Source organism: Eptesicus fuscus, chromosome 21 (assembly GCF_027574615.1).
Source record: "Eptesicus fuscus isolate TK198812 chromosome 21, DD_ASM_mEF_20220401, whole genome shotgun sequence".
Lineage (NCBI taxonomy): Eukaryota > Metazoa > Chordata > Mammalia > Chiroptera > Vespertilionidae > Eptesicus > Eptesicus fuscus.
Window position 1 is genome coordinate 47,766,495 of NC_072493.1, and position 25,174 is coordinate 47,791,668.

The 25,174-nt window shown below is 48.7% G+C and overlaps 2 protein-coding genes across 2 annotated transcripts; both read left to right on the forward strand.

The window, feature by feature from the left end:
* Positions 1 to 12,394: 12,394 nt before the first annotated feature.
* Positions 12,395 to 16,358, forward strand: LOC103303407 (leukocyte immunoglobulin-like receptor subfamily A member 6). The gene is made up of 4 exons (XM_054710058.1): positions 12,395 to 12,629; positions 13,840 to 14,148; positions 16,044 to 16,094; positions 16,228 to 16,358. Exons 1-4 carry the CDS (start codon positions 12,395 to 12,397, stop codon positions 16,356 to 16,358), a joined length of 726 nt encoding a protein of 241 aa, XP_054566033.1.
* Positions 16,359 to 21,618: 5,260 nt separating this feature from the next.
* Positions 21,619 to 24,780, forward strand: LOC129147616 (leukocyte immunoglobulin-like receptor subfamily A member 6). The gene is made up of 7 exons (XM_054710361.1): positions 21,619 to 21,701; positions 21,867 to 21,899; positions 22,297 to 22,570; positions 22,787 to 23,097; positions 23,352 to 23,654; positions 24,089 to 24,139; positions 24,272 to 24,780. The coding sequence occupies exons 1-7, from the start codon at positions 21,668 to 21,670 to the stop codon at positions 24,400 to 24,402; spliced, it is 1,137 nt and encodes a 378-aa protein (XP_054566336.1). The 5' UTR covers positions 21,619 to 21,667; the 3' UTR covers positions 24,403 to 24,780.
* The last annotated feature ends 394 nt before the right edge of the window (positions 24,781 to 25,174 follow it).

A 25,174-nucleotide genomic window follows, 5' to 3' on the forward strand; every position in this document is an offset into this window, starting at 1 on the left:
AACCAAGGGACTTGTATGCATGCAGATTAGCATAACCCAGAGGTCGGCAAACTCCTTAGTCAGCAGAGCCAGATATCAACAGCACAACGATTGAAATTTCTTTGGAGAGCCACATTTTTTCAACTTAAACTTCTTCTAACGCCACTTCTTCAAAATAGACTCGCCCAGGCCGTGGTATTTTGTGGAAGAGCCACACTCAAGGGGCCAAAGAGCCGCATGTGGCTCGTGAGCCGCAGTTTGCCGACCATGGGCCTAACCAATGGACAGAGACACTGGGGCTTGGGGGGTTGCCTGGGGTGGGAATGGCTTTGTGGCTTTGGGGGAAAAGGAGACATATGTAAAACTTTAGACGGTAATAATAATAAAAAAAGCTGTGGTATCTTTACACCAGGGAATGCTACGCAGCTGTTAAAAAGAAGGATCTCTTACCCTTTGTGGACAGCATAGACCAGCGGTTCTCAACCTGTGGGTCGCAACCCCTTTGGGGTTCGGACGACCCTTTCACAGGGGTCGCCCAAGACCATGGGAAAACACAGATGTTTACATTATGATTCATAACAGTAGCAAAATGACAGGTATGAAGTAGCAACGAAAATAATTTTATGGTTGGGGATCACCACAACACGAGGAACTGTATTAAAGGGTCATGGCATTAGGACGGTTGAAAACCACTGGCATAGAGGGACCTGCAGACTATTATCCTAAGCGAAACAAGCCAGTCGGAGAAAGACAAGTATCACCTGATCTCACTTTTATGTGGAATCTAAATAGCAAAACACACTGATGAACAAAATAGAACCAGAGGCATGGATGCATGGAGCAGACCGACAGGTCTTGGGGGGGCGGGCGGGATGAGAGGGACTGGGTGAGAGAAGGTGAAGAGAATGGCATAGCCGTGGGCACAGACAGCAATGTGGTGAGGGCCAGAGGGAGAAGGGGGTGGCTGAAGGGGGGGGGGTCAAAGCAGGGGAAATGGGGGACATCTGTAATAGTGCCAACAAGAAAAACAAAGTATAAATATCACGTGATCTCACTCATTTGTGGAATATAATGAACAACATAAACTGATGAACAAAAGCAGATCCAGAGACAGAGAGGCATCGATCAGATAGTCCGACCTCAGAGGGAAGGTAGGGGAGGGTGGGGGAAGGGGGAGAGATCAACCAAAGGACTTGTATGCATGCACATAAGCCTAACCGATGAACACAGACACCAGGGGGGTGAGGGCATGAGTGGCAGGGGGTAATGGGCGAATAAGGAAAAAATAAAATAAAAAAATATTGTAATACCTTTGCATGGTGACAGATGGTTACTAGATTTAGTGTGGTAAGCACATCGTAAGGTATACAAATGTTGAATCACTACGTTGTACATCTAAAACCAATATTGTATGCCAACTATAATTTAATAAAAATTTTTTAAAAGAAAAAAAAAGTGAAAAAGAACAAAAATAAAGTAAAAAAAAATATTAAAAAACAGAGCGACGAGGGGTTCCGAAGACAGAGAGACCTAGAGACCCAGTCCCCAAACAGTAAGAAAATCAGAGAGAGAGAGAGAGAGAGAGAGAGAGAGAGAGAGAGAGAGAGGGAGAGATATTGATGTGGGAGAGATTACATTGGTCCATTGCCTTCCGTACGTACCCCAACAGGGGATTGAACCGCAACCCAGGTATGTGCTCCGACCTGGAATGAAACCACTAACCTTCTGGTCACTGGACGATGCTCCAACCCACTGTCGCTCACAAACCAGGGTGTTTTTCGATTTAAAAAAAATCCTCACTGGAGGATATGTCTTTATGGATTTCATTATTATTACTGGTGGCCCGGTGCATGGATTCGTGCACATTGAAAGGAAATTAATTAGAAGAAATATTTTAATATTGCTATGCACCCTTCCTCTATAATAGAAGCGTCAGAGGTGAAAGAAAATTAGTAAAAATGTACATGAAAATAATATGTAAATTGATTAAATTGATCAAAGCCGGCTTCTTTCCGCTTCAGAGGTACGTTGTGCCAACAGTTGGCCTTCAGACATATTCTGTCACCGCTGCCGCTTTCTTTCAACAAAAAAAAAAAACAAGGTAATGGGGGGATGAGGACAAATATGTAATACCTTAACCAATAAAGAAATTAAAGTGTAAAAAAAACCCCCAAAACAACCAAATTCACAATGGACAATGACAGATCAAAACACACGCATGCAATTGGCACCAGCAAGAGCTTTATATGTATTGTGCATGCACGAGTCAACGTTTATTTTTAAATTGCCAATGCAATTTAAACTGTTTGGGGTCTGGGTCTCTAGGTCTCTCTGTCTTCGGAACCCCTCTTCGCTCTCTGTGTTTTTTAATTTTTTTTTTTACTTTATTTTTGTTCTTTTTCACTTTTTTTTTCTTTTAAATTTTTTTTATTAAACTATAGTTGGCATACAATATTGGTTTTAGATGTACAACGTAGTGATCCAACATTTATATACCTTATGATGTGCTGGTACATCATATGTACCAGCCAGTCAGTCGGTTGGACAGTCAGATGGACGGTCGGTCACTTAGCCTTTTATATATATAGATTTTATTATTATTATTTATTATTATTATTTTTTAGAGAAAGGAAGGGGAAGAAAGAGAGAGAGAAACTTGGATGTGGAAGATGGCTGCCTCCCATAAGAGCCCCTACCAGGGGGGATAGGACCTGCATTATTTTTGGTGTACAGGATGATGCTCCAACCAGCTGAGCCACCGCGTCCAGGGCCCAGTCTGTTAACGTGTAGTCTCACCCAGTTGCTGGCATCCCAGACTGGGCCCAGGAGGAGTCCTTCTGGTGTAAACAGGGCAGAACTCACATTGTGGGACAGCCTGGCTGCTTCAGAGATTGTGATGCTGAGTTTGGGGCCCGCATCGCAAGCTTCTGAACCCCATCCCTGTTCAAGGTTCTTCGGATTGTGAGGGGAGTCTAGGTCAATGTCAGCTGCTGTCATCTCCTAGTACTTTTCCCATACCCTCCCGCTCTGACTAAATATCTTATACTAGAGGCCTGGTGCACGAAATTTGTGCAGGGTAGAGTCCCTAGGCCTGGCCTCCCCACCTTGCCGCTTCCTCTTTCCCTCACTCCTTCAGTGCCCCACTGCAGCTGCTGGTCACCCACCATGTTCTGCACTGCCCCCTAGTGGTCAGTGCACATCATAGTGAGTGATCGAACTCCTGCTCTCCCGGTCGAAGTCCCAAGCAGACAATTTGCATATTAGCCTTTTATACATATAGACTAGAGGCCCAGTGAACAAAATTTGTGCACTGGGGGGGGGGGGTGTTGTCCCTCAGCCCAACCTGCACCCTTTCCAATCTGGGACCCCCTCGGGGGATGTCCCACTGCCGGTTTAGGCCCAACGATCAGGCTTAAATCGGCAGTCGGACATCCCTTTCACAATCCGGCTCCCAACCACCAGCTTGCCTGCCTACCTGATTGCCCCTAATCACTCCCTTGCCAGCGTGATTGACGCCTAACTGCTCCCCTGTCGGCCTGATTGCCCCCAATCGCCCTTCCCTGCTGTGACCAGTTGCTCCCAACTGCCCTCTCCTGCCGGCCATCTTGTGGTGGCCATCTTGTGACGACATGGGGGCAGCCATCTTGTGACCACATGGGGGCGGCCATATTGTGTGAGGGTGTGATGGCCAATTTGCATATCACCTCGTTATTAATATAGGATTTGACTGCTGCATAGAGGCCATATAGAAGACCAAACACAAGGGCTCAGCGAATGCAAAATTGCCACAGACTCTGACCATGGTGCTGAAATTAGACACCTACAGAGCAATCACAGTCAGTACCACGGACAGCAGCCACAGACCCTGCCCCTCCCTCTCGCCCCTGCTCTCACCCCCCTCCTGGGGATGGGTCCTGATGGTCGAATTAGGGAAGGTGACCCCCAAACACCAATCAGAAAGAATACATGCACCCCATACATTCATAGCAGCCTCATTTACAATAGCTAAGATCTGGAAACAACCCAGGTGCCCATCATTAGGTGAACGAATAAAAAAGCTGTGGGTCATTTACACCATGGAATACTACGCAGCAGTAAGAAAGAGGGATCTCTTATGCTTTGGGGCAGCATGGAGGAGCCTGGAAAATATGATGCTAAGTGAAATAAGCCAAACTGAGGAAGACAAATATCACATGATCTCACTTATTTGTGGAATCGAATAAACAAAATGAATTGACCAACACAATAAGACCCAAAGCACAGAGGCATGGAACAGACTGACATACCTCAATGTGGGGTTGAGGGGACAAGAAGAGATAAACCAAAGAACTTATATACTTACATGCACAGCCCATGGACATAGCAATAGGGTGGTGAAGACCTGGGGGTGGGTGGGTTGGTGGGTAGGGGCTGGGAGGAGAGGTGGAAATAGGGAGAAAATGGGAGATATTTATAATACTATCATCAATCTATACTAATAAAAGGGTAATATACTAATTAGACTGGGCATCTTCTGGACATCCATCCAGATGTCCTTCAGGACAAAGCCACGGTGATGGGGGTCGAGGCAGAGGTGGTTAGGGGTGATCAGGCCAGCAGGGGAGGGCAGTTAGGGGCTACCAGGCTGGCAGGGGAATGCAGCTAGGGGCTACCAGGAGCAGTTAGGGTGATCAAGCAGGCAGGCAGAGTGGTTAGGGGCGATCAGGCAGGCAGGCAGGTGAGCAGTTAGGAACCATCGGTCCTGGATTGTGAGAGGGATGTCCGACTGCCAGTTTAGGCCGAGATTGGGCCGAAACCGGCAGTCGGATATCCCCTGAGGTTTCCCGTATTGGAGAGGGTGCATGTCGGGTTGAGGGACAACCCCTCCCGTGCACGAATTTTGTGCACTGGGCCTCTAGTAAAAATATATATTTAAAAAAAGAATTCGGGATGGTGTCTAGAGACAGGTCCAGAGTTGCTTGAGTCACCCAGAGAAGGAGCCGAATGTTGCAGGAGGCAGGGAAGCTCAACCCGTGGATGAGGGCCAGTGCGGCCACAGAGCGCTGCCATCCAGAGAAGGCACTTCCTTATGTCTACTCAGCATGGGGCCAGGCAGACAGGAAGCGAAAGTGGGAGCAGCCTGGGCTTGGTCTCCGTGCATTCGCTATGGGTGTGCAGCGCCGCCTGCTTCACAAACATGACATCACTCTCCTCCTCGCCCCTCCCCCCCCGCCCCCGATTGCAGGGAAGTTTGCAAATCACAGTGTTTACCATTGAAATGTGTACTATCCCGGTGCACCGAGCATTCCCTTTTCTCCACATCCTCGCCAGTATGTGTTGATGGGAGTGCAGACTGGGTGCAGCCGCTGTGGAAAACAGTATGGAGTTTTCTCAAAAAACAAATCAAAAGACACACACACACACACACACACACACACACACACACACAACGGGACAGTCGTTGGACCTAATAGATCCTCCCTTCCCCCAACTGATGGACGGAGTATGACGTAAACTCCACCTGCAGCCGGACATTCCTGAACACCTTATATTGACTGTACATTGAACCACCCAATCAGCACCTGCCATATACCCTAAACCCCGATTCCTAAATCCCTAGGTGCCTAATCATGTGCCTTACATGAAACCACCAATCAGCGTGGGCTGAGTGCCCTAAGCCCCGTCCCCTCTTTTCCTCCCCTTAAAAGGCGCTCTCTCTCTCTCTCTCTCTCCCCTTTCCCCCTCTGGAAGGCGGCCGGCAGGGTGATCTCCAATAAAGCCTGTGTCCTGGTATCCCATGGTCTCCAGCCCTCTATTTAATCTTTCAGGACCCAGCCATCCCGCTTCCGGGAGTATATCCTAAGAATCCTGGAACACCCACCTGAAGCATTATTTACAAAAGCCAGGATCTGGAAACAGCCCACGTGCCCATCCACAGAGGAGTGGATACAAAATACTCTGCAGCCCTAGCCAGTTTGGCTCCGTGGGTAGAGCGTCGGCCTGCAGACTGAAGGGTCCTGGGTTTGGTTCTGGTCAAGGGCACATGCGTGGGTTGCGGGCTCGATCCCCAGTAAGGGACGTGCAGGAGGCAGCCCGCCAATAATTCTTTCATCATTGATGCTCCTTTCTCTCTCTCCCTCTTCCTTCCTCTCTGAAATAAAAAATAAAAAAAAAACATTAAAAAAATACTATGCCGCTGTGACAGAGAAGGAAACCTTGCCATTTGAGACAACACCGAGGAACATCTGTTATGCTAAGCAGAATAAGCCAGACCTTGACCAGAATCCACCCCGCTCCCCCCCCCTCCCCCAACCCCGCCTGTCCTAGCTGGTTTGGCTCAGTGACTAGAGCTTCGGCCTGCAGACCAAAGGGCCTCAGGTTCGATTCTGGTCAAGGGCGTGTACCTCGGTGGTCCTGTTTGGGGTGTGTGCAGGAGGCAACCAATCGATGTGTTTCTCTCATCAATGTTTCTCTTTTTCTCTCTCTCCCACTCAAAAAAATCAATGGAAAAATGTCCTCAGGTGAGGATTACCAAAAATAAAAAAAACAACTTCCCCTCTCCTCCCGCCTCCAGCCCTCAGTCCTCGGGCCGATGCTCCAACCACTGAGCAAAGCCGGCTGGCTGTTGGGTTCCTTTTGAAAGTTTCAATGTCTCTGGTGAAGGACTCCTGCGGCCCATTGCTCTCTGAGCTCGCCAGCTGAATTGCCTGCCCCATGTTCTCACGCCTCCTCTTCGGAGTATTTTCCGAACCGCAGCCTTGACTTCTCTGTCATTCGTGTCGCCAATTTCCATGTCTTCAGGTGTGTTTTCTGGGGATTTTTCACTGTCTTTTCGAGCTGCCTCACTACCTTGTCACTCAGGGTAGCAGTTGATGTTATTTCTTCTCTGGGCATCCAGGAAGGTGTCTTTCTATTATGCTCCAGTAGGTGGCGCTGGATCACAAGGTGTGTGGGTTTTTTGTTTGTTTTTTGTTTTTGTTTTGTAGCTCAGTGAGCTCGCAGCGCTCTCTCTCTCCCGCGGGTGGGGGTGAATTCCTCCAGGTTCTTTGCTGTTTCAGGCTGGGTAAGGGTGGCCCTGGCCCTCTGCCCCGGTGGCCCCTGTGTCCCCGTCGCAGAGTGTACCCTCTGCCCCGGGGGTGATGTGATCCTGCAGAATTAGCTGCTGGGCGCGTGTCCGTGGGCACGGAGTGCATGGGACCCGCAGCCCACAGGGAGGGCGCAGGGAGGGGACCTCTGGGAGGCTGACGGGCGGTGGCCACGCTGCCTGGCTTTTTTCACTGCGTTGCCACAGCCGCTCCCTCCTGCTGTGCTCCTGTCCGGCTCTCTGGGCTCGGCGGTAGCAATGCTGCGGCCTCTCCGTTCCTCCAGGCGGAAGGGGTGTCAGCAACAACCAGATTCCCGCCACCCCCAACCCTGGGCTGAGCCTCGCATGGCCTCCCCGCTGCCCCGCTGCTTTTCTGGCTGGCTCAGATCCCCCCACCCCTTTTCACCGCCCCCTTTGGATCCACTCGCCCACCTTTATTATTTTATTAAAAGTATTTTTATTGATTTCAGAGAGGATGGGAGAGGGAGAGAGAGATAGAACCATCAATGATGAGAGAGAACCATTGATTGGCTGCCCCCTGCACATCCTTCACTGGGGATCGAGCCCGCAACCTGGGCATGTGCCCTTGACGGGAATCGAACCCGGGACCCTTCAGTCTGCAAGCTGGTGCTCTATCTATTGAGCCAAACTGGCTAGGGCCCACCTTTGTTTATTATTATTTTTTAAAGATTTTAAAAATATTTTTATTGATTTTAGAGAGGAAGGGAGAGGGAGAGAGAGAGAGAGAGAGAGAGAGAGAGAGAGAGAGAGAGAGAGAGAGAGAGAGAAACATCAATGATGAGAGAGATTCATTGACCGGCTGCCTCCCGCACGCCCCCTGCTGGGGATGGAGCCCCCAACCCCGGCATGTGCCCTTGACGGGAATTGAACCCAGAACCCTTCAGTCCACAAGCCAAAGCTCTATCGCATTGAACCAAACCGGCTAGGGTCCCACCTTTATTTTTCAATTAAAAACTATTTTTATTGATTTTAGAGAGGAAGGGAGAGGGAGAGAGAGAGAGAGAAACATCAATGATGAGAGAGAATCATTGATCGCTGCCTCCTGCACGCCCCCTACTGGGGATCGAGCCTGCAACCCCAGGCTTGTACCATTCCCATCCTTGATCTCTTGACTCATGGGTCCACGACTCTCAGCCACGGAGCCACACTTGCCAGGCCCACTCGCCCACCTTGAGATGTGTCCACGCGTGGGTCTCTCAGGCATCTCTGCGTGCTGAGTGGGGACCCCACTGTGGAGATATGGCTGTGCCGATGGCTGTGACTTCTAGGGAAGGGGCGAAGGGAGCCCCCCACGCTGCCATTCCTCTGATGTCACCCCCCACGCTGTCTTAAAAACAGAGCTCTGGCCACCAACGCTGGGCAGACGGCACTTCGTCTCTGTGGTCCTGTGTCTTCAAGGTGGATTCCTCGACAGAACGTTGACTCATTATGCAATCTAGCGGGTTGGGGGAAACGGTCACGCTTCTCATTGCAGTCCTTCCTGCCACATGTGACATAAGCGATGGCTTCCCACATCCTCCCCGCCGCCTTTGTGGCCACAATCGGAAGCGCTCCGATCTGATAGGTCGCACACAGGTTTCCCCTGCGGCTGGTGCCAGAGCGGCTCGTGTCACGGCTGGAGGGAGCCTCTGGTTACAGGGGTGTACACCCTCTGCACGTACTTGCTGTGAACTGGGGCTTAGTATCTCCTCATTTGCCTCACGTTGTGTCCTCGGTCACGGCTTTATTTTTTATTTTATTTTATTTCTTTCAACAACAAAAAAATATTTTCTGACAGTTCTGGAGGCTAGAAGTTCAAGTTCAAGGGGTCAGTGAGAGTTCGTTTCTGGTGAGAACCTTCTGGCTTATAAAGAGCTGCTTTCTCCCTGTGTCCTCACATGGCCTTTCTCTCTCTCTTTCCTTCTTTCTTTCTTTCTTTCTTTCTTTCTTTCTTTCTTTCTTTCTTTCTTTCTTTCTTTCTTTCTTTCTTTCTTGTCTAAAGTTTTACATGTCTTCTTTTCCCCCAAATGACCCCTTCCCCCAGCCATTCCCACCCCGGGCACCCCCCCCTCCACACACACACCGCCCCAGTTGTCTGTGTCCATTGGTTATGCTAATATGCATGCATACAAGTCCTTTGGTTGCTCTCTAAACCCCCTCCCCCCTTCCCTGCCATTTGTCTCTGGATCTATTCTTGTTCATCAGTTTATGTTGTTCATTATATCCCACGTATGAGTGAGATCATGTGATATTGATCTTTCTCCGACTGGCTTATTTCACTTAGCATAATGCTCTCCAGCTCCATCCACGCTGTTGCAAATGGTAAAAGTTCCTTTTTTTTTTTTTTTATAGCGGCGTAGTATTCCATTGTGTAGATGTACCAGTTTTTTAATCCAGTCATCTGCTGATGGGCACTTGGGCTGTTTCCAAACCTTAGCTTTTGTAAAATTGTGCTGCTATGAACATAGGGGTGCAATATATCCTTTCTGATTGGTGTTTCTAGTTTCTTGGGATATATTCCTAGCAGTGGGATTACTGGGTCAAATGGGAGTTCCATTTTTAGTGTTTTGAGGAAACTCCATACTGTTCTCCACAGTGGCTGCACCAGTCTGCATTCCCACCAGCAGTGCACGAGGGTTCCTTTTCCTTGCATCCTCGCCAGCACTTGTCGTTTGTTGATTTGTTGATGACGGCCATTCTGACAGGTGTGAGATGGTACCACATGGTTGTTTTGGTCATGGCTTTATTGAGGCATAGTTCCCATGCCATACAATTCACCCATTTCAAGGTGTAGAATTCAATGTTGTTGTTGTTGTTGTTTTTTTTTTTTTACTACATTTGCAGACTTGTGTGGTATCTTTGCAATCCATTTTACTATTTTTTACTTTTTATAAAATATATCTTTATGGATTTCAGAGAGGAAGGAAGAGGGAGAGAGAGAGAAACATCAACAATGAGAGAGAATCATTTATTTTTCGTAATATACAGCTCCTACTTCCATCTGTTTTTTGTTTTGTTTTGTTTTATTTTTGTTGTTAATGCTCACCTGAGGATATTTTTCCATTGATTTTTAGAGAGGGCGGAAGAGGGAAAAGGAAGGTGGAAGGGAGGGAGCGAGGGAGAGAGAGAGAGAGAGAGAGAGAGAGAGAGAGAGAGATCTATGTGAGAGAGGCACATCGATTGGTTGCCTCCTGCACTTGCCCCAACCAGGGTGGAGAGCTGCCTGCAATCCAGGTACGTGCCCTTGACGGGAAATCAAACCCACACCTCCTCGGTGCCCAGGCCAACGTTCTAACCACTGAGCAACCGGCCAAGGCTGTCTGTCATACATTTTTATATTTTTGTGTATTCCTCTTTTTTTTTCGAACGAGCAATGCATTGTGCAATGAGCTACTGACCATCTGCCTTCTGATGACCCGACCTCGGCCAGCACTCTGACCCCATCTGTCTGGTTCACAGGTGGACGTCCCGCGCCTGGCAAACATCCCAGGACTCAAAGAGACACTGGCTAGACGGCTGGCTGACGGAAAGAAAGGCATTCCCGTCTAGGGAGTTCCTGACAAATGGGAAGTGGTGTCTCCCCGCCCCCCGCACACCCACGGGGCTGACTCAGGGGCGGAACCGGGACCAGGGTCCCCTCCAGGGAGAGGTCAGGGCCGGCAGGCTCAAGCTCCGGGCCGAGGGCACCACGGGTCTGCTCTCCGTTGTCTGCGGGGGACACGGGAGCCCTCGGGCGCACGCTCGCACCTCACCGGGAGGGAGCCGCTCGCCCTCCTGCGAGCCCAGGCATGGGAATGCCGCCCTCTGCCCACATCCTGTGGGTCTGTCTGCTCTGCCAGGCGGCCTGGTTCTGTCCCTCTGCACAGCCTGGTCCAGTGGGAGGCGGTGCCATGACCGCCGCCCCTACGGCCTTTCTCTGCCTTGGTGAGTTCTGGGGAGGGCAGGGATAAACACCCCTGGGGGAGGCGATCTCTTGAAAGATCCCATGAACTGGCCCTAGCCGGTTGGCTCAGTGGATAGAGTGTGGGCTTGTGGACGAAGGGTCCCCGGTTCGATTCCGGTCCAGAGCACATACCTCGGTTGCAGGCTCTTCCCCAGGCCAGGCCTTGGTCAGGGCTGGTGCAGGAGGCAACCAGTTGATGTGTTTCTCACATCTATGCTTCTCTCTGTCTTTCCCTCTCTCTCCCACTCCCTCTAGAAATCAATGGAAAAATATCCTCGGGTGAGGATTTAAAAAAAAGTTATCATTATTTTTTAAAATTTCTTTATTGATTAAGGTATTACATATGTGTCTTTTTTCCCCCGTTACCCTCCACCCCTCCTCATGCCCTCACCCCCCTGTTGTCTGTGTCCATTGGTTAAGCTTATATGCATGCATACAAGTCCTTTGGTTTATCTCTCCCCCTCCCCCCCACCCTCCCCTACCTTCCCTCTGAGGTTTAATGGTCTGATCGATGTTTCTCTGTTTCTGGACCTATTTTTGTTCATCAGTTTATGTTGTTCATTATAGTCCACAAATGAGTGAAGTGATGTGATATTTATCTTTCTCTGCCTGGCTTATTTCACTTAGCATAATGCTCTCCAGTTCCATCCATGCTGTTGCAAATGGTAAAAGTTCCTCCTTTTTTTATAACGGCATAGTATTCCATTGTGTAGATGTACCACAGTTTTTTAATCCACTCATCTGCTGATGGGCACTTAGGCTGTTTCCAAATCTTAGATCCCATGAACTGACCCTAGCCGGTTGGCTCAGTGGATAGAGCGTTGGCTTGTGGATGGAAGGGTCCAGGGTTTGATTCTGGTCAAGAGCACATACCTCGGTTGCAGGCTCCTCCCAGGCCCAGACCCTAGTCAGGGCTCCTGCAGGAGGCAACCAATTGATGTGTTTCTCACATCAATGCTTCTCTCTGTCTTTCCCTCTCTCTCCCACTCTCTCTAAAAATCAATGGAAAAATATCCTCGGGTGAGGATTAAAAAAAAAAAAAAAGGTCCCATGAACTGGAAGGCTCGGGGAAGGGGCTTCTGCTCAGGAATCAGCGGTTTTACCGGGATCTCTCTTCCAGGGCTGTGTCTGGGCCGGAAGGTCTACTGGAAGAGAGGTGAGCCCACCCCCTGGCGTCTCAGGTCCTGCCTCCTCTCCAGGGACAATGTGGGACCCCCCCCGGGGCATCTGGGGGATGGAGGGAGGAGTGGAATTCTGAGCTGATGAACAGGGCTCATGTGTGAGGATCCCAGAGGCTGATCGTTGGGGGAAACTGAGGCACGGAGACTAAGGGGACAGCAACCTCCGACTCTCTTCTAGAGGCTCTGCCCAAACCTACCATCCGGGCGGCGCCGAGCGCTGTCGTCGCCATGGGGAGGCCCGTGAGCATCTGGTGTCACGGGTCTCGGAAGGCGGACCGGTACCACCTGCACCAGAAGTCAGCCCCGCGGCCCTGGAGAACTGTGTTCCCACGGGGACCCAGAGACAAGGCCGAGTTCCCCATCCCGCTCATGACCCACGGCCTTGCTGGGAGGTACCACTGCACGTATGGCAGTCGAAGAGCCTCGTCCGCCCCCAGCGAGCCGCTGGACCTGGTGGTCACAGGTGAGCAGACACTTCCTCGGGCACAGGTGAAGGGGCGGTGCCCGGGAGGGCCCGCTCTTCCCACGGCCACGCCTTGGGGCCCATGTGGGGGCGGGGGTCCTCTCCTTCCGTTGTTGTTGCTGTTTTAGAAAAGCAAGTGGACATTGATTGGCCGCACACTTAGGACAGTGAAACAGGGAAGGGCACAGAAGAAGCCACAGGGGAGCCCAGGCTGGGCTGCCTTGGCTCACTGGGAAGTCAGAGAAAAGGGGCCTTGGGGTTCAGGGGGTGAGCCTGGGATGAGATGCCATTGCCCGTTGCTCCCCTGGTTGCAAGTCTTGGGGGGTCCCTTGCCATTTAGGAGATACGTGCCTGTGTGGGAAGGACAGGGGTAAAGAAATGGCATGGGAGAACTCCTGTGTGTGTGTGTGTGTGTGTGTGTGTGTGTGTGTGTTTAATATTTGTATTGATTTCAGAGAGGAAGGGAGGGGGGGGGGAGAGAGAGAGAGAGAGACATCATGAGCCCTAGCTCAAACATGATGAGCCCTAGCCAGTTTTGCTCAGTGGATAGAGCACCAGCCTGGACTGAAGCATCTCGGGTTCGATTCCAGCCAGGGGCACACGCCTGGGTTGTGGGCTCTATCCCCAGTGGGGGGCCTGCAGGAGGCAGCCGATCCATGATTCTCTCTCATCATTGTTGTTTCTCTCTCTCTCCTTCTCCCTTCTCTATGAAATCAATAAAGAAATATATTTTTAAAAAAGAAACATCAAGGATGAGAGGGCATCATTGATGGACTGCCTCCTGCATGCCCCTCACTGGGGATCGAGCCCACAACTCCAGCATGTGTCCTTGACCGGAATCAAACTCAGGACCCTTCAGTCTGCAGGCCAACGCGCTATCCACTGAGCCAAACCAGCGAGGACATGCTTCACTCTTTGGATGCATCATAGCAGTGGGATCATGCAGCATCTGTCCTTCTGTCACTGGCCCATGTCACTTAGTATAATGTCCTCAAGCACCCTCTCCTCTTTTTTTTTTTTTTTAATATACTTTCTTTAATTTCAGAGAGGAAGGGAGAGAGATCGAAACATCAATAATGAGAGAGAATCATTGATTGGCTGCCTCCTGCATATCCTTGAGTAGAGGCCCCAAGTGGCATCTCTGATGAGGTCAAGGGAAGGGGTAACTAGGAAAGAGTTTGCACTAACACCGTGGATGTGTCTCTCTCAGCTTTACTGCCTCAGGACACGCTGCCCACTCTGTCAGCCCACCCAGGCCCCACCATGGCCCCAGGAGAGAATGTGACCCTGCAGTGTCAGACTGGGAGTTTGTTTGACACATTCCTCCTGTTCAAGGAGGGGGACATCAGTCCCCCTCTGAACTTCAGGTCCCAGTACCAAGACGGGGTGTTTCAGGCAAACTTCCCCATGAGTCCCGTGACCCTGGACCACGGGGGCACTTACAGGTGCTACGGGTCACTCAGTGGCACCCCCGTCCAGTTGTCACGTCCCAGTAATCCATTGGAGCTCAAGGTGGAAGGTGAGGAGCTGTTCGTGGTGTCTTCCTTCCTTCCCACCCCATTCCATCCATCCCGGTGTCTGGATCACCTCCCACAATGAACCACATCTGTCCGTCTTTCCCTCCTTTGCCCTCCTCTGAGTCCAGGCACCACTGTCTCTGACTGGGCTTTCATTTCCATGTGTGGAATGCATCAGCATCAGAAAAGACAAAGAGGTCTTTCTTTATTTTTCCTCTTCTTTTTCTTGTTCTTCTTCTCGTTCTTCTTGTTCCTCTTGTTCTTCTCCTTCTACTTTTTCTCCTTCTCCTTCTTCTTCTTTTTTAGTTAATCCTCACCCAAGGGTATTTTTCCATTGATCTTTTGAAGAGAGTGGAAGAGAGAGGGAAAGACAGAGAGAAACATCAATGTGAGAGAAGCACATTGCTTTTTAGAGAAAATAGAATGGAGGGAGGGGGAGAGAGACACACATGGATGTGAGAGAGACACGTAGATTGGTTGCCTCCTGCATACACCCCAACCAGAGCCCGGAATTGAACACCCAACCCTTTGGCGTGTGAGCCAATTCTCCAACCACTGAAGAATGCCAACCAGGGCATAAATTGGTCTATATTCAAAAAAAATGAATCAATGCATTCTAAAGAATGATCTGGTATCAGTACATATGAATCCACTGTAGATGTTTTAATGACTCACCCGTGCTTGAAGCTATCACCATTATCCAACACCCTAAAGTTTGGTATTTTGTTTGTTTCCAACCATTTTATATTTCAAGCCACCCTTCAATGAGTATCCTCGTACATACCTAAAGCACAGATGTCGATGGAAACGACAATCCCTTACACCGTGGTTACATTTTTAGAATGAAATAGCTTAGGCGGAGGACATGGACACTTATTATGTGATAAAGATTCACAATTTCTTCCTATGGATCACTCCTTTTTACCCCTCAGGTTGTGATTGAAAAATTTTTCTCCAGATAAAACCTTGGCTGGTGACCCTATTCAAATAGACCCTGTCCTTATAACACCTTTCATAATTTTTTAAGTGTCTGACCAATCCTAACTGTATTGTATAATTTTCTTGTTACAGATCTAACTGATCTGCTACATATTTTACTTAATAATATTAATTATACTTTATCTTTTTTCACAGAGACACATGTAGGTAGGTGTGTGCACACCCCCCCATGTATATGTTTTTATACACGTCTCCTTACATTTATATATTTTATATAATGTATGTACTATATATTGTATACATATATGTCCATTATACACATATTATTTATATATTTACATATAAATATGTAATATATCTCATGTAAATGCATATGTGATATACATGGCACGCATAAATGTATACACATCCATACATAAATCTATTTCTACAAAGTCCACAACTATTTGGAGAATGAATGAATGCTTGAAATAACAAAAGAAAATCACTGCAGACTCAGGATTAAGGTGAACTGGCTGAGGTTGGGCAAAGACTGGTTTATTTCTGACCCTCAGGAACCCCTGGACACCCACCTCTCACCCATGGATCCAGGACCTTCATCTAAGGATGAACTCCAATGTTCAGGAGATCAGGTTTAGCTTGGGCTATTGCTACAGACAGATAAGAGACCAAGAAAAAGCTAAACTTCAGCAGTTTTTAAACATGTTCACTCTAAGCCTGTGGCATACGGTGTGGCCAAACCCCACCCTCCTTTTTTTTAAAGACCCCAAACCTAAGTCTAAGTGAGAGGAAATCAGAGACACTAGGGTTGCCCCCTCAACTATAGTTGTACAAGGCATCACCGTGAATGTAGATAAAACATGTTTGTGAGTAGGGATATTCAATAAGGTAGATTCTGAGTCCATGCTGGGCTGAAAGGCTTCCAGCTCCTCACCCTCTCTGGTTTTCTGATTCTCAGGGGATCCTGTTAATATCACCCCATCAGTGCAGACCCCAAATTCCACAAGTGGTAAGTAACCACACATGTTTACCTTGGGGACTGGGAAGTTCCATGGACAGAGGGGCCTACACATCTGATCTGGGTGCTGATTTGAGTGTGATCCGCCATACCCTCCATGACCACTTTCTCCCATTGTCTCCAGGCCCCCAGGCCTCAGACTACACAGTGGAGAATCTCATTGCCATGGGCCTGTCTGGATTGATCCTGGGGGTGCTAGGTGTGTTGGTGTTTCATGCGTGGTACAGCGAGAGAAGGTCTCCAGGGATAAACTGAAGATGGAGCGCACCCATTCCTCAGGCATGGTGACACAACCTTAGACCCAAACCACAGAGGCAAGGTTGTGAGGGCAAAGAAGCTACTGAAAGCTGGAGACACAAGCTGTGTGAACTCTGTGCTGAGGACCTAAAGGAAATAAAACAGTATTGTTAGTGCTGGAGGTGATGACAGTGGCTGGGAATATTCCTCATTGGAGACTCCTCCACCATGACCCTTGCCCTTGCATTGCCCTCTCCTCAGTGTTTGGCTGCTCTTATCCCCCATCTCCATGACCCAATGCTGCATCCACATGAAGAGATTATGTTCATAACTCCGCTCTGTCTCATGCTTGTTCCTACACTGTATTGCACATGTTGTCTTTATCACACCTACATTCCCTGGTGTGAGTTGCTCTGTGCCTTGAGCTCTAAGTGCAGAGACTCAGGTAACGTGGTTGAGGAACTAGATCAATGAACTAATATTTACATCCGGCCCAGAGGGTGCAAGCTGAGAATGACACCCCAGGACCATGTCTGGATTCTGCAGGTTCCTTTCTCTTCACCTGGTGCTTCTCGTATGGCTCCTCCCGCAACATCAGCGCTTGGAATCCACACTATCCTGTGTGGCCTCATGCAAGTGACAGCCCATCTGTGAGCCTGTCTTGCCTTCCTGTGAAGCTGGTAGCGATGATGGCTCCCACGTGGCTGTGGTGCCAATGAAATGAGATTGTGAAATGTAGGACAATAAGCACATGTTTGTTTGTTGTTGCTGTTTGTTTTCATTTTGATATTAACTGCTGGAGAGAGGATGGAGCAGATAGCATCTCACACACTACTGGCAAGTGTACAAATGGTTTCTGCCAATGTGGGGAATTTTCTGTTTTAGAGAGAGTGATTTTCAGAAATCACCATCATCATCATCATCACCATGACCTTCATGATCATCATCACATCATCATCATCATCATCATCATCACTGTAATCATCACTAAAACCATTCTGACCATCACCATCATCATTACCATCATATCATCATCATTATAATTATTATCAGTATCATTAGCATCATCATCACTATCATCATCATCATCATCCCCATCACCACAAACATCATCACCATAACTATTATCATCATCACAATCACCATTGTCACCATGTTCATCACCATCATCTCCATCATTATTATCACCATTACAACCATCATTGTCAACATAGCTATACACATCATCACCACCAGCCTTTTTATCACCATTATAATGATTATCATCTTCAACATCACCATCATCACCATCACCATCATTATCATTATTCTCACCACTCTTATCAACACCATCATCATCATTGCCCTCATCATCATCATCCCCATCCCCATCCCCATCCCCATCCCCATCACCATCACCATCACCATCACTATCATTGTTATCATGATATCATCATCACTTTCTTCACCCTCACCCTCACCATCATCATGGGATGGTGAGGAGAGAGAGAGAGGGAGAGAGGAAGAGAGAAAGAGAGAGAGATGAGAGAGACACATGCATTGATTGCCTCTTGCACCCCAACCCTGCTGGGAGATAAAACCTGCAACCAGGTATGTTAACTTGACCAAAAAATCAAACTCATGACCCTTTGGTGCACAGGTTGACACTCCATCCGCTGAGCCACACTAGCCAGGATCCTTCACTTTTGTTAAATATTCTCCCATAACCTCCCTCCCATTAGGCAATGATCAAAACGTTCTCTCTCCCTATGAGATTGTTTCTTTTCTGCTTGTTTGTTTATTTCCTATTCCACATATAAGTGAAATCATCTCGCATTTGTCTCAGTAACTCTTTTTTAAAGTTAGAAATAAAAGAGGAATAATTAGGTTTTGTAAATATTGAAAAGACTACTATTGAAAAGACAAAGACATAGAATTTTCCCAGTAGATGAAGAGTACAGTCCTTGTGGGAAGCAATATATGCAAAGATTCAGATTGATGCAAAAATGTCAATTGTGGAGAACTTCGTACATTTTAGTTGGGCTTCATTGAGCGGAATAAAGATAAATGATGAGAGTGGAGAATGGAGTTAGCTGGGGAGGATGAAAATATAGGTCTTGGAGATGCACAGAGAGGCTCAGACAATCCCATATGCAGGTAATGGGTCAGGTTCAAGGGAAAAAAATCCATATTCAAAGGCAAAGAGCCCTGCTCACTGCCTCAAATTAAGACATAAGCAAAAGGGATACGCTGATGTTTCTAAGATGGTGGGATCTTCTCAGCTGAAGGGTTCTGACTTGACCTGCTGCTAAGTTCCAGAATCCTGTACAGAGTCCAAAGCCAAGGGAAAGGTGGTCATACAAAGAGATGGAGAGACTGGAGGGTATGTTTGGAGCAAAGCCATTTACACCTCCTTTGAAGCCATGCTGGGAATTGGGATATCTGCACCTTAAATCCTTAAAATGGGAACTAGTCTCTGAATCCAAGTGAACTCTTCCCCTGATATAATGATCTCAGGAAATTCTTGAGGCTTTCCAATGGATTCTGTTTCTCATATCATAGGAGATGATGATGATATGAGAAAGCAAGTGGGAACATCAAGGGAGGCATCGATGTTTCTCCTCCTACTGAGGGGAGGAGAAAGAAGCATGTGCACTATGGAGATAAACTATCTGTGTGAATGTTTGGAAGGGGTGGGGGTGAGAGAGGAGAGGGGAGACATGAGATGAAAGAAGAAGTAGAAGAAAAAGGAGAAGGAGGAGGAAGGGGAAATGAGGAAGAGGAGGAGGAGGAGTTGAGGAAGAAGGGGGAGGATGATGAGAGGAAGAAGGGGGAGGAGGAGAAGAAGAAAAGAGAAGTGACAAAAAGAGAGAAAATGCTCTTGGCTTCCAACATCCTGTCAGCGTCCCACAGCATCTAACTGATCCTGATCTTCCCTCTCCTCTCTTGGAGTAGGAGCCACATCTTGAGGAATTCTGGGTCCTACCTTAGAAAGACAACAATATGCCTTTCCTGTCACTCGTGTAGGGGTGGAGGCATTTAGACTTTAGGATACATGTTTCTCTTATCTGGTTTGGTAAGTTCTACACTCATCATCTGGTGGCTTGGCGCCCATATTTCCTGGGTGATTGAAGGCAGAGTGGGTAGGGTAGCAACAAACCTAATTAAATAGTCACAACATAAATTAGGCACAGAGTGAAATGGTTCGATCTCTACATTTGGTTTAATCCCTGCTTCTTCTTTCCTCTCCCATCTTCTGCTTCGGTCTGAAATTGGAAGGAGAACACAACTGAACCATGATTAATCACCTCCTACAGCAGACCATAGTTCCAGATCATTCCAGGCAATGCCCATTGAAACTAATCCCAATAAATTCAGTACAATTTTTTTAAAAAGGAGTTGAACAATCACAGTAGTTAACACAGTAGTTCTCTAATGGTAGAAACTACATTTGGGCCATCTGAGGTGACCAAGTGAGTGAGACAGAACAAGAACTGAGCATTGGCTGCCTGCCTGGACCTTCCTACATAGGCTCAGGGAGAGCAGAGAGTTCAGGTACCCGTGGCCTGGAGTGGACAGACTGAGCTATGATGTGGGAGGAAGCACGTGAGAATTTTCTGGAGGCCTAAGGAAAAGAAAGGGTCATAACCTGCCTTAACGTGTCATCCGGTTTCATCAACTCTCAAAGAAACTTCTGGAAATTTTGCCCTGGAGGAAGAGTTTATTCTTATTGATTTCTACCTTTGGATTATTATTGGGTAGTGTTATAATTTCTCTAAATCAGACGTATCTTTACAATTCCTGCATTTTCACAAAGTTTTCATTGCTCTCCATGAATTAGGAAATCAGGACTGTTGTCAAGAAGAAAATGTGTGGAGTATTATAAGACTTAGAATAGACTGTGGCCATTTTTGAGTGAATTTTTGGCTATGCAAGAATCTTCCCTCTTATAGATGATGGCTGTTCTCCTCTGGTGGGGGTATTGCATGGAAAATAGGGAGGGAAAGGCAGGATGAGGCATTTCTTCGAAGGCCTTGAATACCAGGGAGAATTTGAATGTGCACATCTTGGGGAATTGAGCAAACACAGGCTGTGGGCAAGGAGGAATGTGTCCGGAAGTGAGAGCAGAGGGACAAAAAGGGAAGTGGATTCAGAAGCCCTTAGAGACTCAGTGATTAAAGTCACCCAACAGTAAAAAAGATCAAATAAGTAATTGATGTACAATTAATGTATAGTAACCAACAGCTCTCATACACACCAATAAGTCCCAGCCTCACCTTGAATGTCAACAACTACGGAAAGAAACATTGTAAGCAATAAATGTGATAAGAACTGGGTTAAATTTACACACATGTACACTTTCAAACATGTCTGAAAGGCACAGCAAGGACTTGTATTAGTGAAGAGATGGTGCATCATTGATCAGAAAGACATCATTTCTCCGCAGGTTAATTGATAAATGCACGTCTGTTCCCAAATACAGCTAGAACTAAACGAGGTGACACTAAACGAGGTGACACTACAGTCTATATGGAAAAGCAAACATCGAAGAAAAGCCAGGAAAACACCAACACAGCACAGCTGTGAGGGCAGAGGTGGAGCAGCTCAAACAGCGCCGAGGAGATGTGTGTGCCGAGGAGAGCAGTGCACAGAGGGATGTGACTGCTGGCTCTGAAGATGGAAGAGGATGAGAGGGCATGGGACATGGGCAGCGTGTGAAGCTCAAAAGACAAGGAATCCCATTCTGACTCCTGAGTGGAAAGATGACAAATCTGTGTTGCTTTAACCCATTAAACATATGGTTATCTGTTATAGCAGCAACAGGAAACTAATTCTCTCTCTCTCTCTCTCTCTCTCTCTCTCTCTCTCTCTCTCTCTCTCTCTCTCTCTCCTTCCCTCCCTCACTCCCTCCCATTAATGGAAGTGGTGATTGGTGATGCAGTTTTTCTCTGTTTTGGCTAATCTGAGATTTGCAAGCTCAGAGTTGGAATCTGTATGGTTCAGTGGTGTATTCCCGGGCCAGGCACATTACAAATCCTCAAGGAATAAGGGTGGATTCTTGGGTCAAAGAGGAGTTTAGGCCAGGGAGGCAGAAGCTTATGGATGAAATGAGGCCTGAGACATGGTCAGAAATGTCTGCAGAAGCCTGCTGCCCGCCCAGGCCTCAGCTGAGGAAATGAGAGCCAGGCTCCCCAGGAGGGGCTATTCCCTTTCTTGGGGCTGCTGACGTGAGAGCCCCATGACGGAGAGGCCCAGCCTCCCGGGGGCCACACCCTCTGTGTCTGTCTCTACTGATGGCCCTGTGGTCTCCTCTATCTGGACAACCAGGAGCAGAGAGAGGAGACGCCATGACCCCCACCCTCAGGGCCCTGCTCTGCCTCGGTGAGATGGGAGGAGAGGGAGGGGAAGCCCTGATATGGGGAGGGGAAGCCCCAATTGCACCACAGCCAGGCCCTGGCCAATCAGGACCTCAGGACTCAGAGGTGCATGAGGATAAGGGTGCTGCTCAGGGTTCAGGGCAAACCTCTCACAGGGACTCTCTTCCAGGGCTGAGTGTGGGCCTCAGGACCCCAGTGCAGGCAGGTGAGTCCATCCCTAGGTGTCCCAGGTCCCATTCCTTATAGGGGATTTGGGGCCACAAGTTAGGCATCTGGGGATGGAGAAAAGCAGATTGGGGTTCATGGATGGGGGACATCTCTGAGTTTTGAAGCTGAGAGCTAGGAACTGGGAGTGGGAGAATGTCTTCATTTTTATTTTTTTATTTTTTTAGAACTGAAAGCATTGGTACTTTTATTGTTTTAAGAGCTGAAACGATAAAACTTTTATTTATTTATTTTTAATAAGTTTATCTTTGCTGTTGAAATTATTACAGATGTCTCTCTTTCCCTCCCCACATGGACCCCCTCATCCTGGGCCCATCCCGGGCCTTCACCACAGTATTGGGAAATGTCTTCTGATCCTGGCACTGGTTTCCTTCCTGGAACCCTCCCCAAACCCATCATCTGGGCTGAGCCAGGCCCTGTGATCCCAGCGGGGAGCCCCATGACCATCTGGTGTCAGGCGACCCTGGAGGTCACGGTGTTTTGTCTGGATAAGGAGAGAAGCCCAGAGCCCTGGGAGAGAAAATCCCCACGGAAGCCCAGGGACAAAGCCAAGTTCCATATCACACACATGTCCCAGCATTATGCAGGGGTCTATTCCTGTCACTACCACAGCCCTGCTGGCTGGTCCGAGCGCAGTGACCCCCTGGAGCTCCTGGTCTCAGGTGAGTCCCATCTGGATCCCATCCATGGATTGAGACACCAGCCAGGTTATTGAGATATTTGCCATGAGGGGACGCCAAGGGAGAAAATCGGGTGAGGAGACACAAGGGTTTCTGAGCCAGAGACACCCACATAGAGACAGTGAGACCTGGGGGCCAGGCCAGGAGAAGGGGTTTATGGGAGGCGCAGCCCCTGTAATTCAAGTCTGGTCTCCACAGGTGAGTCTGGGAAGCCCTCCCTCCTGACCCAGCAGGGCCCCATCGTGGCCTCTGGACAGAGCCTGACCTTCCAGTGTCTCTCTCATGTTGGCTATGACAGATTTGCTCTGCACAAGGAGGGGGGACGGGACCTCCCCCAGAGCCTTGTCCTGAAGCCCCAGGCTGGGCTCTCTCAGGCCCACTTCCCCCTGGGCACTGTGAGCAGCTCCCACGGGGGCCGGTACAGATGCTACGGTGGATACAACCTCTCCTCTGAGTGGTCGACCCCCAGAGACCCCCTGGACATCCTGGTAGCAAGTGAGGAGCCAGTGGGCTCAGTCAGGGACCCAGACTCCGCACAGGCACTGCTGGGGTCTCAGGTGGTGAGGCCAGAATGAAAGTACAGGGTCCTAGGGAGGAAGAGAGACAGAGAGAGACAGTGGTTGGGAGGAGAGGGGAAGACTCAGAGATAATAGAGACAGACAGAGAGGAGGGTCCTCAGAGAGAAGCCTGGTGACTCTCAGGGCAGAACAGGTGGGCAGGCAGCCCTCACCCTCCCTCCTTCTCTCTAGGACAGCTGCCTGACAGACCCTCCCTCTCGGTGCAGCCAGGCCCCAGGGTGGCCTCAGGAGAGAACGTGACCCTGCTGTGTCAGTCACAGAGCCCGAGGGACACATTCCTTCTGGCCAAGGAGGGGGCAGCCGATCCCCCCCTGCATCTGAGATCAAAGCACGGAGCTCAGCAGTTCCAGGCAGAGTTCTCCATGAGTCCAATGACCTCAGCCCATGGGGGTACCTACAGGTGCTACAGCTCACGCAGCTCCTACCCTTACCTACTGTCACTCCCCAGTGAGCCCCTGGAGCTGCTGGTCTCAGGTGAGGAACGCATGTTTCCACTCTTATTTGTTTCTGACCCTCAAAAACCCCTGGACACCAAACGCTCATCCATGGATCCAGGACCCTCATCTGAGGATGAACCGAAGACTAATTTTCAAGAGATCAAGTTTAGCTTGGGCTATTGCTCCAGAGAGATCAGAGGCCAAGAAAAAGCTAAACTTCAACAGTTTTTTGAACATGTTCACTCTAAGACGTGGCATCTGGTGTGGCCAAATCCCACCCCCCCCCCTTTTAAAGACCCCACACCTAAGTCTAAGAGTGAGGAAATCAGACACACTAGGGTTGCCACCTACCTAAACAAGATGTTTGTATGCGATGTTTGTGAGTAGGGAGATATAATAATGTTCATCCCGAGTCCATGCTGGGCTGAAAGGCTTCCAGCTCCTCACACTATCTGGTTTTCTGATTCTCAGGGGATCCTGTTAATATTACCCCATCAGTGCAGACCCCAAATTCCACAAGTGGTAAGTAACCACACATGTTTACCTTGGGGACTGGGAAGTTCCATGGACAGAGGAGCCTACACATCTGATCTGGTGCTGATTTGAGTGTGACTCGCCCTACCCTCCATGACCACTTTCTCCCATTATCTCCAGGCCCCCAGGCCTCAGACTACACAGTGGAGAATCTCATTGCCATGGGCCTGTCTGGATTGATCCTGGGGGTGCTAGGTGTGTTGGTGTTTCATGCGTGGTACAGCGAGAGAAGGTCTCCAGGGATAAACTGAAGATGGAGCGCACCCATTCCTCAGGCATGGTGCCACAACCTTAGACCCAAACCACAGAGGCCAGGTTGTGAGGGCAAAGAAGGTACTGAAAGCTGGAGACACAAGCTGTGCGAACTCTGTGCTGAGGACCTAAAGGAAATAAAACAGTATTGTTAGTGCTGGAGGTGATGACAGTGGCTGGGAATATTCCTCGTGGGAGACTCCTCCACCATGACCCTTGCCCTTGCATTGCCCTCTCCTCAGTGTTTGGCTGCTCTTATCCCCCATCTCCATGACCCAATGTTATGTCCACATGAATAGATTATGTTCATAACTCCGCTCTGTCTCATGCTTGTTCCTACACTGTATTGCACATGTTGTCTTTATCACACCTACATTCCCTGGTGTGAGTTGCTCTGTGCCTTGAACTCTAAGTGCAGAGACTCAGGTAATGTGGTTGAGGAACTAGATCAATGAACTAATGTTTACATCCAGCCCGGAGGGTGCAAGCTGAGAATGACACCCCAGGACCATGTCTGGATTCTGCAGGTTCCTTTCTCTTCACCTGGTGCTTCTCGTATGGCTCCTCCCGCAACATCAGTGCTTGGAATCCACACTATCCTGTGTGGCCTCATGCAAGTGACAGCCCGTCTGTGAGCCTGTCTTGCCTTCCTGTGAAGCTGGTAGCGATGATGGCTCCTACGTGGCTGTGGTGCCAATGAAATGAGATTGTGAATTGTAGGACAATAAACCCATGTTTGTTTGTTGTTGCTGTTTGTTTTCATTTTGATAT

Bases quoted from the DNA above. Each gene is read 5' to 3' on its own strand.
- LOC103303407 (XM_054710058.1), top strand. From the start codon at position 12,395: ATGGGGAGGCCCGTGAGCATCTGGTGTCACGGGTCTCGGAAGGCGGAC. The intron at 12,630-13,839 runs GTGAGCAGACAC...TGTCTCTCTCAG, and splicing joins GCTGGACCTGGTGGTCACAG to CTTTACTGCCTCAGGACACG. The intron at 14,149-16,043 runs GTGAGGAGCTGT...TCTGATTCTCAG, and splicing joins ATTGGAGCTCAAGGTGGAAG to GGGATCCTGTTAATATCACC.
- LOC129147616 (XM_054710361.1), top strand. From the start codon at position 21,668: ATGACCCCCACCCTCAGGGCCCTGCTCTGCCTCG. The intron at 21,900-22,296 runs CAGGTGAGTCCA...CTGGTTTCCTTC, and splicing joins CCTCAGGACCCCAGTGCAGG to CTGGAACCCTCCCCAAACCC. The intron at 23,655-24,088 runs GTGAGGAACGCA...TCTGATTCTCAG, and splicing joins CCTGGAGCTGCTGGTCTCAG to GGGATCCTGTTAATATTACC.